Source organism: Leishmania infantum, chromosome 31, assembly GCF_000002875.2.
Source record: "Leishmania infantum JPCM5 genome chromosome 31".
Lineage (NCBI taxonomy): Eukaryota > Euglenozoa > Kinetoplastea > Trypanosomatida > Trypanosomatidae > Leishmania > Leishmania infantum.
In genome coordinates, this window is record NC_009415.2 from 77,494 (window position 1) to 95,154 (window position 17,661).

The 17,661-nt window shown below is 60.2% G+C and overlaps 4 protein-coding genes across 4 annotated transcripts; all 4 read right to left on the bottom strand.

The window, feature by feature from the left end:
• Positions 1 to 651: 651 nt before the first annotated feature.
• On the bottom strand, positions 652 to 3,507 carry LINJ_31_0310 (putative mitotic centromere-associated kinesin (MCAK); the record flags this gene model as incomplete). Its single annotated transcript, XM_001467254.1, has 1 exon — positions 652 to 3,507. The coding sequence occupies one exon, from the start codon at positions 3,505 to 3,507 to the stop codon at positions 652 to 654; it is 2,856 nt and encodes a 951-aa protein (XP_001467291.1).
• Positions 3,508 to 4,200: 693 nt separating this feature from the next.
• On the bottom strand, positions 4,201 to 7,620 carry LINJ_31_0320 (conserved hypothetical protein; the record flags this gene model as incomplete). Its single annotated transcript, XM_001467255.1, has 1 exon — positions 4,201 to 7,620. The coding sequence occupies one exon, from the start codon at positions 7,618 to 7,620 to the stop codon at positions 4,201 to 4,203; it is 3,420 nt and encodes a 1,139-aa protein (XP_001467292.1).
• Positions 7,621 to 9,164: 1,544 nt separating this feature from the next.
• On the bottom strand, positions 9,165 to 12,578 carry LINJ_31_0330 (conserved hypothetical protein; the record flags this gene model as incomplete). Its single annotated transcript, XM_001467256.1, has 1 exon — positions 9,165 to 12,578. One exon carries the CDS (start codon positions 12,576 to 12,578, stop codon positions 9,165 to 9,167), a length of 3,414 nt encoding a protein of 1,137 aa, XP_001467293.1.
• A 2,374-nt stretch (positions 12,579 to 14,952) lies between these two features.
• Positions 14,953 to 16,560, bottom strand: LINJ_31_0340 (conserved hypothetical protein; the record flags this gene model as incomplete). The annotated part of the gene is made up of 1 exon (XM_001467330.2): positions 14,953 to 16,560. The coding sequence occupies one exon, from the start codon at positions 16,558 to 16,560 to the stop codon at positions 14,953 to 14,955; it is 1,608 nt and encodes a 535-aa protein (XP_001467367.2).
• Between the last annotated feature and the right edge of the window lie 1,101 nt (positions 16,561 to 17,661).

The following is a 17,661-nucleotide window of genomic DNA, read 5'->3' on the forward strand; positions in this document are numbered from 1 at the left end:
TAGACATGCCGCTGTCCCACTGCCTCCTCACGGCGACGCAGTTCGGCATTCTTCTCTGGGATCCTCTGTTCGCTCACCCACCCTGTCCTCTTCACACGGTTCGATCGACACGATTCACCGCACAGCAACAGATGCAGAATGACAGGGGCATTTCTCAACAGGAGGCAGAAGGCCTGCAAGAAAGAAGGCAAGCAAAGCCAAAGGGCTAGGGTGACGTGAGGGGCTGGCTAAGATTGCTGCACAGTCCCTCCTCCTATGCGCTCAAACACATCATGGCCTTGCGCTGTGGTCATGCGAGTGCACACGGAGGGGCATCTGGTGCGTGTCGCCGCCGCCCTCTTTCTTATCCTAAGCGCCGGGCAGCATATTTGTCACGCTTCTCCAAACTTCTCAATGAACATCAAAACTGGGAATAAGAGCAAGGAGGCACAAAAAATGAAGGAAGAGGAAGCAATGGCTGCCCAAGGAGGGTATGCGCAGCGACACACACACACACACACACACACGCACGCAGAAACATCTGCTCTATGCACAAAGGCTTCTAGACACCAAAACAGCGGGCACCGCATCTCCCACTCTTCTCTCGCTACGCTCTCAAGAGGAGAGTCACATGAAGACGCGCAGCGGTTGCTCGCTGCTCTCCTTCTGTTTTTACTCCGACAAGACTCGCAGAGGGGCCTCGTCCCCGACCGATGCCGTCGAGGCACCGGATGACAGCTGCTCTTGCAGAATACTCGGCGAGGAAGGGTACAAGAGGGCCGGCAGGACGGCGGGCCGATTCTGGACTTCACCGTCACACGGAGAGCCTCCGTAAAACTGCTCATCTTTTCCCGCCTTGTCCAGCGCCTGCCGCAGCCTTTCGTTCTCGCTCCGCAACGCCGCAATGATGGTGTCTTTCTCCATAAGCACCTCCTCCAGCTGCTGACCAAGGTCTAGCCTCAGCTGTGCAATGATCTGGAGCGTGAGACGCTGCTCCAGCGCCGCTACATCCACGGAGGTGAGCGAGGAGGGGTGGCGGGTGGCGCCTTTCACATGTGGCAAGACCACCTCCGCGAGCGCCCTCGATTTCGAATCCGTACCACTCACATTCGCTAGGAGGAGGTCAGATGACTCGCAGATAGAGCGCGCGGCACGCGGCAGCGGCAAGCGTTCCTTCCGTGTTCGCTGCCTCGTCCGACGCTGTGAAAGCGACTCCACTATGTAGGGCACTAAGCAAGACATTTTCTGCCGCTTCGCAGAGGTGGACGACCCCGTCGAGTTACGCCCCACCTGGTGCGGGCGTGCCCTCTGTGTTTTTCGCATGCGCGGTCTTGGCGACTCGGTCGCCGTGTCGCTGGTGAAGCTCTCAGTAGTATCACTGATGCCGATTTCGTTCTGCGGTTCGTGCGCCTTCTTGTAGGCGTGTCGCCGCCTTCGCGCGCGGCGCCGCCTCCGCGGGGACCCTGCGTCATCTGTGTGCTTGCTGTTGAAGCTGCACTCCGTCACAGCTGGGGCCGAGGTGGGCTCGTTCGCGGCGGCAGCTGCTCTTGAGCGACTGCGAGCGGCCGGCAGGTAGAGCCGTGGCGCGTTGCGCGCTTTGCTCGGCCCCACAGAGGGGACGCTCAGCCCTTTGACGCGGAAGGCGTACCGCAGCGTGTTGTTGGTGTGCTCGTGGTTCACGGAGCTCGGCGACACCGCTGCGATCATGACCGTCTTGCTGTTGCCGGTAAAGCTGGCGCGCAGCACCTCCGTCAGGCGGGAGCCGCGAAACGGAACGTGCTTCTTCTTCTCATCCAAGGCACGAATGCACTCCTTGAGCGCCAGTAGGGACTTGTTGATCTCGGCACCCTCGAGTCGCGTTAGGCGGTCATGTGCGGCTGTGTCGGCGGCCCGCTCGCTTCCGGCCAGGTCGACAAAGTTGACGGTGCCGGTGAAGTCGGGGTTCTCACCGTCTGTGATGCGGAGGGACAGCACCGCGTGGGAGCGGCTGGAGTGCTCGTTCGCGGTGGTCGTACCGGTGCGGCGCTGCTCCATGCCGGACCGCACGAGCTGCCACAGCTCCTCGACCGTTGCGACGGTGCGCCAGGAGACGCCACAGATGTTCACGCGGCGGTTGGCATCCTCGCGGAGGACGATAGGGTGTCGGTGGTTGAGCAGGTCGTAAAGCGAGTTGCAGTAGATTTCGAAGAAGGAGACGCAGAGCTGCTGCCCCGGACGCAGTCGTTCAAAGAGGTCCCCCGCAGCCTGCAGGTACAAGCCCTTTTCCGTGTCCGTTCCTATCATGGTGTACGTCTTGCCGCTGCCTGTCTGCCCGTAGGCGAAGCAGGAGGCACTGCCACCGGAAAGGCTGACCGTGAGAAGGTCCTTTACGGATTGGGCGTAGACTTCCTCGTTCGTGGCCTCTGCCCCGAAGGCGCTGTCAAAGACGTAGTCGCTGCTCTCCTCGTAGCTGGTCAAGTCTACACGCTGCTTCGTGACGGCGATGCGCACGTGCGCCTTGTCCACCTGCACACAGTCCACACCGGGCTCACCAGGTGCTAAAGGGCGCTTGCGCACAACAACCGTTATGCGGCCGTCTCTGCCTTTACAGCGACTATTTGCCACTGATGATACCCTCGCGGCGGACGCCGCACTCGGGGATCGTTCCCTCCTCTCGGCGGTGATCCGGTCTGCTCGCTTGAGAGGCAAGGGGCTGGCAGACGGAGCGCTGACCGGGGCATTCGCTGTCGTTCTCGGGGCCGGCGAGGGGTGCTCAGGGGGTGACGAGGCGACGTCCTCCTCTCCTTCGATGCGCGGCGCTGCGAGGAGCGGCACCTTATCCTCAAGAGACGTGTGGGTTTCCGACGCTGGCGCCGGGATGGAGGGGCTGGAGGGTGATCTGCGGCGCGCGGCTCCACCGGGCGCTCTGGCGCCCGACACGCTTGGAAGGATCTGGGCGGTTGAAGTTTGCTTGAGCGGGCTCGCGGACGTCCTGCGGTGGCGACATATTGGTGGCAACTCTGACAGCCTCGTGAGCTCGCTGTTGGTGCTGTTGTGCAGCGCGATAGATGGCGTGACAGAATGGCCACGCTCATAACGCAGAACGGCGCGCGAGACTCCAGGGGCCGACGCTTGGCGCGGCTCGTCACGATGATGGAGGGTGACTGCCGCAAGAGGTGTGCCCGCCACCACGCCACCACCACCACCACCCATGCCAGCAAACTGGAGAGAGAGAGAGTTGAGCTCGCGGTTGAGAGTCGAAACGGACGGGATCGCAGAGCTGTTCGGAAAATGCCGGCGCGCTGCAGTCGAGTCTTTGCGCGATCGGCTCCCGGCGGCATCGGCGCAAGTGCTGAGTGGAAACGGCACCTGAGCAAGGATGTGTGGTGCGCCTTTGTCATTCAGAGCCGCAAGTCGTGGCAGGGGGGGCAACGCGGAATGAGCGCGATTTTCCGCGCCGTGAAAAAAGCGACGCAGCTGATGGGCCCCTGCCTCAACTTTTGAGGCCCATGAACCCCCCTCTCTGTCGGCGTCCTTCGGCGTATGCATCTGTAGATCACTGCGCCTGCTGTGTATCTAAAAAAAAAAGAAGCATGAAGTGGCCCGATCGCAGACCGACAGAGCTCCGCGACGGCGCGATGTGTTGACGAAAGGGGGGGAGGTGGGAAACAGAGGGGCAATGAACCCGTGGAGAGAGAAAAAAGAGAGGATACCGTCTGCGGCTGAGTCATCTGCATCATATGGACCGAGTCGAAAACTCGCGCTGTTTACCCAAGGAGGCGAGCCACCTCCTGCCCTGTCCTGCCCTGCCCCTTCAGGGCCCAGACACCGGGAAGAACGCTTCCCCGCATCGGGACGAGGAGTGGTGCAGCGGGGTGCAACAGTCCACGCGACACCCCATCGACTGGAGCACGCTTCTCAGTCGCGAAGTACTCTACGAGAGGCCCTGCAAGAACGAAGCGATAAAAAAGTGTGCATAGAGAGGCAATGATACAGACGGCGCCGCTCGCCTTCCACGGGCCCTCCCTCTCTCTGTTCGCCCCCCCCCCCTCCAGGAGAGCGGAAGACGGGCACCGCCAGCGTGCCCGTAGAGGGGCCAGGGCGAAGGGCGGAGCGAGAAGGCAGTGCAGGCGCAGGGAGACGTAAGAGCACTAAACGAGACGAAACATCACGTCAGCAAAGCACGCCGTTTGCGCGCCGCCCGCGTACCTCCTGCCACCGGATCCTTCCTTCCTTATCCCGTCACCCACTGCAGAGGTGCCGCAGCTCCTCAATGGTGGCGTCTATGCGGTCACACCGGATGCCGCCAAGGCTGCAGGGGATAATCTGCACGGAAGCGGTGCGCAGATACCAGGTGGAGAAGACGGTTTGCATCGTCTGCACGGAGAGCATGCGCCGCGCCATAACCCTTGCAGTGACGTTCAAGTTGAACTTGGAGAGGATAACTGGGGGACCAGAGAAGACGATGCTGTGCACGTTATCCTGGGCCCGCAGGCCAATCACCGCGGCCCTGCTGCCAACGGGGCCGTGCCCGACGACGAAAACGTTTTCGTGATCGCCGCGAAGCTTCGTCAGTAACGCGCGCACGACAGATGTGGTTTTGTCGATGGACGCCTCCCACCTCGACGGCACCATCCCCTGCACAAATGCCAGGTAAGGCAATACGCGATCAATGTACGGCGCTGGCATGAGGAACGAGAAGAACGACAAGGCGTACGTGTCGATCCACATCGCCATGGACTCTATCAGAAGAATGAGGTCGCTGCCGGGCCGCGCTGTCACGATGGTGGTGTTGACGGTGGCCGTCTCCTCGCGGAACACGTCAAAGCTCATGGCGGCGGAGTCGACCTCCTCTGAGATGGGCACGCGCTTGAAAGACGGGAACCAGCGAGCGAGGTCGGCGTCCTGCCCGGCCACATCCCTGTTGAGCCCCAGCTTTGTGAAGAGCGCCATGCCGACCACATCGACTGTCGGGCTGAACTGCGTCAGGCACAGGGGTGGCATCGCGGACGACGTGTCGCCTTGTGCACTTACGGAGCTCCCCCTGCTCATGCTACTCGTACGCGTCGGGGGCTCCGCCAGGTTCGCGAGCATCAGCCGGCCCGCGGCGGCGGACGTGCTGGAGCGATTTGCGTAGTTCGGCAAGAAAACGTCGCTGACGGATCCCTCGTAAACGTCGTTGGCGCCAGTGCGACCAATAATACAGCAGGCGAGCAGCACCAATGTGAAGCACGCGGATATGGTGAAGACGCCGTATTTGTTTGACGCCTCGTTGGTGCGCACGATGCACAGCAGCAGGTGCACCGCCAGCGCCAGCACAAAGAGGCCGAAGCGGTAGTTTGAAACCATCAGCACCGCCACACAGCTAATTAGGTGAAGCAGTAGCAGCAGCCACGAGATGCGGAAGAGCCACCGGCGCACCGCACCCTTCCACCGCCCGTACACACTCACTAGCCCGGTGAAGACGAAGAACAGCATGACGAAGAGAGAGGCCAGCAGCGAGCTTCCCCAGTGGCCACTCCAGCCGTGCTGCGACATGGTGAAGAGGGTGCTCATCCAGAAGACGGTCGCGTAGAAGACGCCGCAGATGATGATGTCCGACGAGGAGCTCACGTTGCGGGCAATCGTGAAGGTGGCGCAGAGTAGCAGCAGCACCGACTGCGCCACGATGGCGGCGCACAAAAAGAAGAAGCCGCCGCCGGTGACGAAAGCGACGCCCATGGCCACCGACAGCACCGCCACCATCGTGAGCAGCATCACCTCCGCCGGCGGGAAGCGCTGCTCCATTTGCTCGTCATCCATCTCCACCTCCATGAAGAGGTAGAGCGTCGTTTCAGCGTGGTTCTGCCGGCTGCCGTGCGCGTACGAGCGCTTGCGCAGCCTCCGCAAGCCAAAGGCAAATAGGACATGGTAGATGAAGATGAGGCACACGGCAACGATCCAGCCGTATGCCAGGCTGTACTGCAGTCCGGTCAAGACGTCGTAGCGGGCGGCCATGGTGCAGAAGAGAACAAAATAGGCGATGGTGCAGCCCACGTAGATGACCAGCTGAAAGGCAAGCGCCTTGGCGCCAAATGCCCTGAACGCCTGCACGACGCGCCCCTGGAACGTGCTGCGAGCCACGTCGAAGCCGCGGGAGCAGAAGATGACAAATTGAGATGCCACGACGATGAAGGCGGTGCCGTAGAGAAACACGTGGTAGGGATACACAAGAATGGCAAAGAAAATGTTGATTAGCGTGACGACACCGAGCAGCGCGATGAAGCAGGTGCCAAGGAGGAAGTAGAAGGAGGTGACCATGAGACACAGCCACAGAAACCCTTTCGCCACCAGCAGCACCGACGACGGCAGCCCCGCCAGCAGCTTGTCGCCTTGAATGAAACCGTTTTCCAGCAGAAGGGTGCGCCGCTCCTGCATCTCCCACTGCACAATCTGCAGCCACTGACGCTCGTGCATCTCCGTGAGGCTGATGCGGAAGAAAGACTCGAGTGTGGTGAATTGGTTGACGTAGTCAGTGAAGAGGTTGCGCAACGGCGAGCGCGACATGGTGAGGCTGTTCCGCTGTATCAAGCCTGGCGAATGGAGGCCATCCATCTCTATACTGTCCGTCCCGCATGTGATGAGATTGGCGTCGTCGTCAACGTCGAGCGCGTAGTAGGCAGGTGAGCGAGGGGTGAAGCATTGCGCCGTGGCGGTGCCGTTCGTTCCCGGCGGCGAATATCTGCCTGTCTCATGCGGTGCGATGGAAAGCTGATCGCGCAGGGAGATAGACGGCTCGATGATGCTGCGCTTCAGAGCATCAATGCGGGATGCCTCCTCGATGTAGCCGGCGCTGCGGAGGCAGTTTAGCTCCCACTCCTTCACCCCCTCACCCCGCAGAATGGCCGCCTTGAGCTGCTCAAAGTAGTCGCGGATGGTGGTGGCAAAGCGGTCGTAGTTGCCCTGCTGATTGCAGTCATTCTTGCCGCCCAGCTCGACCGGCAGCACTTCCGCATCGAAGAGGTCCAGCAGCTTGCCGTGGCGGATGTCGCCGTCGGAGATGATGATGATGCGATCGGACACGATGGCCGGCAGCCGAGAGAAGATCGGCTTTGCCATGGCGGCGAGCAGGCGGCCCATCTTGCAGATATAGATCTTGTCCACGCATCCGGGGTAGAACTTGGCAATGCGAAGCGCGATGTCGGCCTGAAGGGTCATGTCAAGGTTGCTAATCATGCTCGCCTTGTCCTGGTTGATGAGCATGGTGATCTGGCACCGCTTGGTTTCCGGTCGAAGCCGCGTGCCGTAGCTAATAAACATGTCGAAGTTCATTCGACTCTCTTCGCGCCGAGCCGCCACTGGCTTGTCGCGCGCTGTGCACACGTAGAAGGTGACTCGGCCTGCCTTGTCGTTGCCGATCATCTGAATGATGCCTTTGCGCATATTCTCCATCATCCAGTCTGTGACGTTGTAGGCCGCCAGCTGCTCACGCTCGAAGTCAGCGCGGCGCCGCAGTTTCGCTACGGTCTCATCGACGTTGAAGTTCTTGTTCTCCAGAAAGCCGAAGATCCAGCAGTCAAAGTAGTTGTGGTGAATTCCCATGCGCTCCTTCACCTCATCCACCTCCGCCTGATGGGCGTAGGCGCCGCTGCCGATGTCGAGCAGCACTGGCGCATGTGACATGGCGTGCAAAGCGAGGGAGAGAGGTCAGCGTAAAAGCAGACGAAGCCGCCAATCACAGCGCCCGCGCGAACCTCGAGAGGAGCGCCCTCTGAGGGCGAAACATCGGAGGCGGAAGAAAGGAGGGACGGCTACCACGACAGTGTGGCAGCTGAATATTCGAGGAAGTGGGACAATGGAAAAGAGAAGCAGAAGAGAGACCCCAAGGCAAGGTGGGCGGGAGTAGCACAGGGGGAAGGGGAGGGGTACAGAGCACAAGAAAGAATCGGGGAGGGGGACGAGCGACGGCAAGAGGAGAGGGCACGAACGGAACAGAAAAAGGATACGGGCGGGCACCTTGGGTGCGTCTGTGCTCTACAAGGTCGCACCGCCGACGGTGAGGTGGGCTGTGTCCGTGTTGTTGCGCTACGGTCCTGTGAAGAGACAAAGAAAGGCAAGAGCGACAGGCAACGAGACGGCGCACGGGTGGTCAGTCAGCTGCTTTGTCTCCGTGAGCCGTTTTCGAGGATGAGAATATCGTGAAGGGGATGCGACGTGCGAGGGGGAGGGGAGAGGGGGAGGGGAGAATGCGGAAGCGCGGGAGCAACGGCTTCTTGGCACCCTTGTCGTATCAACTGTTTTGTACGGCGACTCTGGGTTTCTCTTTCCTTTCGTCGTGACCTCCGTTGAAAGCAGCTGACCAGATGTGTGCCAGACGGGAGGGAGAAGGGGAGATGATAGTGGTGGCAGTAATGCGTGTGCTAGAGACTGAGATGTAACGCATAGATGAGTGGGGTGGCGCCTTTTCTCTTGACCCGTCACACGTGCGCGCGTGTGTCCCTGTCTGTTTCTTTATTCACTGAGTGCCCACGCATCACCCGCGCAGCTGAGGAAGGGAGGGGCAATGGAGGCAAGGACGAAGAGACGAGCGATACGCGGTGGGGTGGGGTAACGCAGGGAGGCAGGGTGGGAGCAGGAAGAGTTGACGCGGACAGTTGAGGCGGAAAGAGGAAGGCAACATGTGCCTATCCGGCGCTTAGTGCGGCTGATGAGCGGCCGATGGCGCACGCTCAAGAGAAAATCAGCCAAGAACCGGTGTTCTCTGGGCTGCAGCGATGACGTCTGCGTCTGCCCTCCGTTTCTCGTCCTTCTTGCTCACTTTCGGCAGTGACACAGGGTCCCGCCTTACGCGGAAGAGGCACTGGCATGTGGTGACAACACAAGGCACACACGCGCCATCCTAAAGGGAGGCGCCCACACAAAGGCCCATGCGCGAAGAAAGGCAACGAACGAAAGCCAGAGAGAGGAGTAAGCGCGCGTGCATACCGCCGACGCAGACAGACGCAAGAGACACACACACAGAGGCACACAGAAAAGAATAAGTGAAATAATACAGAGGCATCCGTGTGCTCAGTGGCTCCGTCTCCGCCTCGCATACACACCTTTTTAGACGCTACTCTCCCTCTCCACAGGTACAATGCAGCCGAGAGAGAGCGGCGGGGTGCCGAGTGACACGTGGCGAACACACACACATAAAGCTAAAAAGAAAAGACAGGTGCACCAGGCGCTCATGTGGAGGCAACGTGCCTGCGACCCTCCGCATCGCCGCAGGCCTCCAGCAACGCCGTTGAGAAGAACTGCGGTCGCATGCAGTAGAGAGCAGAGGCGTCGCACAGCACACGCTGGCTCACGGTCGTGTCCTGACCGCCGATGTAGTTCAGAACACCGTAGTGGACGCCGATGGAGAGGACGTAGCTGTGGTAGTCGTCGAAAGACACTCTGAGCTTTCGGGAGCAATGCAGAAGTCCGGGGGAGGCAAACACGATGGATTGTGTCTTCGACTGCGCCGCTGCCGCCGAGAGGAAGCCGCCCGCCACGCCGCCGCCGGTGAGGATGAGGTTGGTTTTAAGCTGGCTCTTCTTGAGGTACACATAATCCCTGAGTTCGTCGACGAGACGCCCCGCTGCGAAGGGAATCAGCCGGGTAGTAAAGGACGTGGTATGCACCAACGCATCGATCCAGTCGTACGGCATGAAGATGGAGAGTGGGGACAAGGCGATAGCGTCGACCCAGCCTACCATGGCCACGATGGACGACATGGCGTAGCGGTTGTTCAGCACCAAGACGGTGGTGTTTGCTGCGGCTGGCAGCAGGAACTCGTGCATCTCCCACGAGATGCCGTCCGTCTCAAACTCGCCCACGACACCGCTGTAGGTGACGCCGCGAGTGCCGAACCAGTTGTTAAAGTCGACTGAGCGTGTCGCGTTGGTGCGGGCGCTGACGACCTCGTTCAGCAGGGCGAGGTCAACTACGCGGAACGAGCCGTCCTGGGCCAGCTGCAGCGTGCAGACAGGGTAGCGGTGGTAGAGCTCCAGCTGCGACAGCGTCGTGGCGTTGGGTGGGCCGGAGGGACGGCTATGCGCTTTCGTGGTCATCAGTGTCGTGCCGTACCACCCAAGCAGCACGCACGACACGCCCAGCAGCATCACCGCTGCGGCGAGCAAGAAGGAGGCGTGGATGCCGATGAGCGTGCGAGGGGCAAAGACAATGTTCAGCACGTTGTGGATCATGATGGCGAGACAGAAGAGACCCATGCGCCAGTCCACTAGGGGAAACACCGTAATCCAGCAGCCGAAGATGTAGGCCATGACGATAATGTAGGAGACGCGCAGCAGCCGGCTTCGGCCCGGGCGGCGCAGGCACGATATCGCCAACAGAACAAAGGCACCGTTCAGTACCAACGCGACAATCACCGAGACGCCGTAGCGGTGGTTGTGGTTATGGAGGCCTATGGCTAGCGTCACGTAGCACCAGACGAGAGTCAGCATCCACAGTGTGAAGCGCAACAGTGACCCGCTCAGCGAGTTCGACAGGGCGTCAGAGTAGTAGTGCACCATGTACGCCGCCACCAGGGTCGCTACAAAGGTTGCGACATAGAGGGAGACGATGCGGCTAATTAGGAAGCTGATGCCCAGCAGCACGCTGATGACCAGCGGGATGCCGCAGATGACGTAGGAGGAGGTGCGCAGCATGAAGCGCGTGTCCAGCTCCCGCAGCTGCTCCTTGGGGGCGTTGCCGAAGTTGAGGGCCAGAAAGAAAGGCAGTGCGGCAAGCCGATTATCCGCGTCGCGCGTCGTCGGGGAGGCAAAGATGCCGGTAAAGAAAAAGACATGCGTGAAGACGATCACGAAAAGCGCGCTAAACCATCCCGTAGCGAAGGATACTTCGAGGCCGCGCAGCGGGTTGCTGCCCAGTGCGTACACGCAGAAGATAATGAACTGGATGATGACGAGCACAAAGAATAGTATCACCTCCGCCACCGTGCCCCAGTAGCTGCCGAGGCGCTCGAAGAGAGGGATGACGTTGTGGTTATACACTGCCAGAATACAGTCCGCCGCACGTGTGCAGAGGGAGGCGCCTTGAATGGCCACCATGAGCAGCACCGCTCCCAGTGGGAACACGTAGCTGGGCTTGGCGAATAAGCCAAGGAAGAGGGTGATGATGACGTCAGCGCAGAAGACGGCGCAGAAGACAAGGGCGGCGGAGAAGTATATCATGTTCATCAGCGTGATGGCCACCAGGAGGATGCGGTAGAGGGCGCGCAGCGGGTATGGAACGCCAACGTACCACTTCCGGTCCGACACATCCAAGCCGCGAATGCCGAGCTCGGTGGTCGTCCTGAGACCGGAGGCGAAGCTGTCCAGGATCTTGTAGCGCTCGCCGCATTCGCTGTTTTCGACGGCCGTGCGCCAGCGCAGCAGCTCCTCCAGGAAAAAGAGCGCAAGGCTGTCCGGAAGCGGCGCCACTACTTCGGCCCACGAAATCGTCTCCTGGGCACCGGCCTCTCGTTTGTCGGCTTCATCGCACGCCGGCGACGGCAGGGACGACCCCTCCGTGCGGCACGTCCTGAGGGACTTCAGCTCCGGGTCATCGCTCTCGTTCGCGCCGGCCATGCCCAGCGACGAGGCCCGCGGGCCCCTCGGCGGATGCGGCTGAAGAGCATCTCTTGCAGCGGGGTAGACAGACGACTGGCGTGACGGCGTCTGCGCAGGGAAGGAGCAGACGGACTGCACGAGGGTGTCGGCCTGTGGCGTCGTTGTTGCGATACCGTTGGCGGCGTCCCTCTCGTGCGCCGTCCCAGGGTCGATGCCGATGCTCTCTAACTCGTAGTCTTTGACCGTCATTCCACGTTCATTGACGGCCCGCTTCAGCTCCGCGTAGTACTTCTCCACCCGATCCGCATACGTGCCCCAGAGCCCCTCATTGTCACACTTGTTCTTGCCGCCCAGCTCGACCGGCAGCACTTCCGCATCGAAGAGGTCCAGCAGCACACCTTGCTTGATGTCGTTGTCGTCGATAATCTGAATTCGATCGGCCACGATGGCCGGCAGGCGTTTGAAGATCGGCTTTGCCATGGTGGCGAGGGTGCGACTCATATTGCAGATGTAGATCTTGTCCACGCATCCGGGGTAGAACTTCGAGATGCGCAACGCGATGTCTGCCTGGAAGGTCATGTCGACGTTCTTGAAGAGGCTAGCGCCGTCCTGGTTGATGAGCATCACCATCTGGCAGCGCTTGTTCTCCTTGCGTAGGCGTGTGCCGTAGCTTACGAACATGTCGAAGGAGCGGCGCTGCTCGTCGCGGTGCTTCGACTGCGGGTAGTCGCGCTTTGTGTTGATGAGAAAGGCGACACGCCCCGCCTTGTCGGTGCCGATTTCGCCGATGATGCCCTTGCGCAGCGACTCCCGCATGTAGTCCGTCAGCTCGTACGAGGCGAGCTCGCTCACCTCCATCGCAAAGCGCCGATGCAGCTTTGCGACCGTTTCGCCGACATCGAACTTCTTGTTCTCGAGGAAGCCGTATATCCAGGCGTCGAAGTAGCCGTGCTTGACATCCAGCTGCCGCTTCACCTCATCGATCTCGCCGCGGTGGGAGATGGCGACGGTGCCCAAGTCGCTGAGAGACGTGTACGTGGACTTCATGAGTTCACGGAGCGCGGCACCATTGGGGGAGGCGATGGGCGGGGGCAAAGGGCGGCCGTGGCCGGGTGAGCGGGGCCGGCACCGCAAAGAAAGAGACGGCGGGACAACTTCTTACGCTTCTAACAACCCTGCTCTGCTTCGCTCCCCCAGAGCGATGACGATACGGAATGAGACTGTTCCGGTGACGTGGCAAAATACATGGCGCACGCAGCGCTTTAGCAGGGAGAGGAGGGGTCGCAAAAAGGAGGCATGAAGATTCTTGTGACAGCCATGCCGAGGAGGACGCGGAGGGCACCGTGTGCTGCCGCGTGAGCACTGCAGCACGAGCAAGCCCTTGTGCCAGTCAAGTGTCTGACCACAGAGATGGCAGCTCATCCGTTCGAGGGCGACAGAGTGCGTTACGTGCGCGAAGAGTGGGGGGGGGACATGCATATGAATAAAAGGCGAGGGTGCCGCCCTCCCTCCCGCCCCCCCCCCTCTGCTGAGCGCGCACCTCCTTCTGCACCTTCTTGTGTTTTGCCAGCGCCCCAAGCTGATACACGCGTGCAGGCGCATACGCACGGTGCAAGCCGAATGGCAACGACAAGTTCCACACATCGAAAACCACAAACGATACAACAGGAGGCGTACGCGCGTTACCGGTGCCTTTCCCCCTCCTTCCCCACACCCCGGATACCACCAGAGAACGGGGCGGGGCGCCGTCGTGGAGGAGAGGGTGCCGCGGCTTTAACACAAGTGAAAAATAAGATGGACAAGTGGCAGATATGAGCTGCGCAGGAGGAGGAGCAGAGAAAGGGGAGGATGGGAGGGGGGGGAAGGGCGCATCACCACACGGCGAGCGCGAAAAGAAAAGGCAAGGGTTGGCGGAAGAGGGAAAGAACAAGCAATGAGGATGTGCCACGATAGATATTCCGCCCTTCGCTATCGCACCCCACGTCCGCCTCCACATCCGGCACTGCGCCTTGCTGTCATCTTTCCCTTATCTTTTTCCTTCTTCCTTCGCTGAGTGCTTCCTCCTTCTGGTGTGGGCATCCCGCCGCTGGCACCCTCGCCTTCCACGTTGCGTGGCTGTATGCCCATAGGATGCGGGAACGTCTCACTGTGATTCTTCGCGTGTGCGTTTGCGCTCTGGCAAAGAGCAGGGCAGGCAACAGCACTCCAAAGAGACGCACGGCAACGCTGCCAGCCAGTCTCTGGTGTGAGGGCAGATGGTGGACCGTGTACTCCTCCCTCCTGGAAAGAGCACACATGCCCTGACTCCCCGGCAACAACACACACACACACGCACCGCAAAGGAAAGAGGAGGTTGGTGCCATGTCGAGGACACATCAACGACATCACCAACTGAAACGCGAAGAGAGAAGAAAGCGAGGAGTGAGAACAGAAGGATGAAAGAGGGAAGAGAAAAAGCCTATTTGAGAAGTATTCAGGTCGCGCACACGCGCGTACGAAAGAGGCGCATCCCCTCCTCGTGCACTCGTAGGCACCCATGCGATGAAAAGAATAGGAAGCACCGTTGTGTCCTGTGAATTCCCGTGCACCGCGGCAGGTCTTTATAATGCGAGGAAAGCGAAGGTGGGCAGAGAAATAAGAAACGTCCTACATATACATATGCATCCATAGCCATATAGATGGATACAGATACACGCATGATGGAGACGCGTTCAGGCAACGGGGGGGGGGGAAGGGAAAGCGCGTGACGCACCGCGGCAAAGTGCGTCTTACGTCTCCCCCCCGGAGAGGCACGACAGCGAAGGGAAAAAAAGGGGAGGGGAGGAGGGGAGGGGGCTGCAGAACAAACGGTTCTCTTTATCTCTTAGGCGCGTTTTCTTCAGCTCATGGAGGCTGGCAAGCGATACCGCGAGCGGCTTCACACACGAAACAAAGAAAAACGAGCGATGACCGGCATTGTTGCGCGTCGTCATGCCGCCTTCCATCACAGCAACACGGAGCCCGATGCGCACCTCGTGCGTGCCCTCCACCCTAAACCTTTCGCCCGCCCCGAGTGCCCAGTCAGAGCCTCGGTGAAGAGCGAGCAGAGGCAAGGGCGAGCGCGTTGCGCCAGGGAGACGGAGCTCCAGCTGCGTGGAAGCGCGTAAAAACAAAAGGAGACAAAAAGCATGACAGGAAGGATCTGAGGGGTGCGTACACAGGCAGGAAAAAAAGAGAGAAGAGGCCCTGCTTGATAGGTTTATCTGTGAACGCCCTTGTACGGCTGTCGCTGGTGCCGGTTCTACGCTGGCGACGTGCGTCGATGTGCTTCCTCGCGCATGCGGAGGCCGTTCCTGCAACGCAATTGAATCATCAGCGGTGCTCCCTTTTTTAAAGGGCATACTGTGCAGCTCTGCTCAGCACGGATGCGCACGCGACACGCCTACCACGAAGAAAGGACAGCGCCGTGGATGGCGGCGCTAGTGCCCCACACCACGGCAACCACACCCGTCAGTAGCAGTGCGTAGGTGCCGAGGAAGTGGCCCCACCCAATGCGGGCGGTCGAGAAGCCGCCCGAGTACATCATGAACAGCGAGGGGAAGATGAAGCCCACAAAGCCACCGCAGAAACCACCCAGAAGACCAAAGACGGTTGTGATGCGCGGGATGAAGAGGCCGGCGACGAGAGCCGCCGCGGCTTGTAGGGAGCACAAGATGGCGTTCTTCCACCATGGTACATGGGATACTTCGGTGCCGATCATGTAGTACATGCAGTCGCGGCAGGGGATCAGGTGCAGAGCGAAGCCTACGCAAATTTTGAGCATCATGCCAACGTACGAGACGGCCATGAGATGGTTCTTCAGGGGGTTGTACATGGCCAGGATGGAGTCGCTCACCTCAGGACCAAAGTCGAGGTAGCCGAAGAGCCCTGTCAGGAAGTACAGGATCGCGCACAGCGACATGCCGAGCAGCGCCGACAAGAAGACCCGGTGCACAGAAAACTTGTACATCTCACGAGATATCTCCGGCGCGTTCACTTGCGCAATGAAGGCAAACATGAGGCTCGACAAGCCGTTGATAGCCGTGTTGCCGGTTTGGAAAGACACCAGGTCGTCTCGCATGCCACGTGCATGCAGGCTCTGAGAGGAGTGAATGATGCAGGTGATGGTAAAAAACACGACGAAGAGGATGGCCACTGTGGAGACGATGCGCAGCGAGTTGATCTCCTTCAGCAGGCACATCGGCAGGATCACAACAATCCACAGCATCGACGTAATGAGGCGGTACCCCGGCTCCGACTTGATGTATTCAGATGCAGTTGGCGAGTTCTTCAGGAAGCCGGTGAGGATGCTCTTGAGGGCAATGATGTACGAGACAATACCGCCAAAGCAGAGCACCCACATGACGAAGACGACGAAGTAGTCCCAGCCGGGGCCCATCAGGCGACGCGCGATGATCTCCCAGTTGTACAGCCCGGTCTTGTGCGACACAATGGCGAGCAGCACAAAGGAGTATATCGCCATGATCACCAAGACAATCAAGAAGATAATCGCCATCCCCATCCCGCTCATCTGGAATGCCGCAGGGAGTCCGATGATGCCGCCGCCGATCGTGGAGCTGGCGATGCTGAAGGCTGAGGCGAGGATGCCACCATACGGCATGATCACCTGCAGCGCGCGCAGGACAGGGTTGGTGGTGTGGCGGCGACGCCACACACGGTCCTCACGGTTGCGCTGGTCCGCCTCAATGATCTGCTGTGCGATATCCATGTAGGCCGACTGCTGCTTGTTCCCTTTAGCTGCCGGCTCTCCATCATCAGTGAGCGAGGGGGACTCGAGCTTCTTGGACCCCTTGGTTTTGCCGTCCGCGTCGCTAGCTCCCACCACTACCTCATCCGCCAAGTGCTCCTGGCTGTGGTCATTGTTCAGCATGTGCAGCCCGTCCTCGCCGTACTCCGGAGGGTCCTCTGGCATGTTGTCGGAAGCCAAGCGGCCCTGCCCGCGCTGGGGATACGGAGCATGATTGGTGTTGTGGTTTCTGTTGGCTGACATGTCTGACGTGGCGCTCACTTGTCAAGTTATGCAGAGGGGAGTGTGTGTGTGGGGGGGAGGGGGGTCGGAGCAGTGGAAGATCTTGGGTGCTCTCTGTGGCACTACCGTTGCCGTGGCGCTGTTTACTTGGGCCTCTTACTTTACTAACGCACAGGCGTAGCACACCACGGCACGAGTGGAAGTCGTATGCGATGAGGGGGGGAGTGGCGGCGTACACACCGGCCAAGCAACGCCGGGTTGCATTGGTGCGCGTATGAGCGGAGGGGGAAGGGCGCAGAGCGAGGTTGGAAAGCCATATGCGCGACAGGGAGAGAGGGGAGGCGCCGGCAAACAAGGCATCGAGCACCGCCAAAGCGAGAACGCGCTGCCCGATCGGAGGGGAGGGGGCGTGCCGCTGTGGAGCGGCGGAGGCTCATCATGGGCGCCTTCCTCAGGGCGGCGCGCACCAGACGTTCGGCTCATCCCCGAAGAGCAAAGGACAGCGCCAGGTCTACCGCATGTGACCAAACGGAACATCGGCAGCGGCGCCCATGCCCGGCGCACATGCGACGCGCTTCCCTGTTATGTTTGCGCACATTATTATTCGAGCGCCTGCGCGACACTAGCGATGTTCGAGGGGCGCCTGCGAGGAGAGAAAGGGAGTCAGAACAAGCCATGGGCTGACCAATTATATATATATATATATTTGCTCCCTCGCACGCTGTACATCACAGCAGCCGTGGCGTCACGGCCCGGCGGGCGGGCTAATGCGAATGCGCCACCATCCGACGCCGATCTTTGTAGGGCTACTGCAGGCCGCGCTTGCCGATGATGGCGCTCATCGTCGACACTTGCACGAAGAAATAAAGGGGCCCACTCCGCCCTGCGTGACGGGGAAAAGGTGCTGATCTCAGTGCCGCACCCACAGCCGAAAACGCGCATGCTCATCGAGGAGTCAGCGGAGAAGGAGAAGAGCCGCCAATGGCCAGTCCTCCGCACACGGACTCTTTCACACACGAACGCCGTCAACTGGAGATCCGCGGTACGTGCAGGAAGGAACAGAGAGATAAGCGGGAAAACCTAGATGAGGGAGAAAAAAGGGGGCTAGTGGAGAGAGCTTCG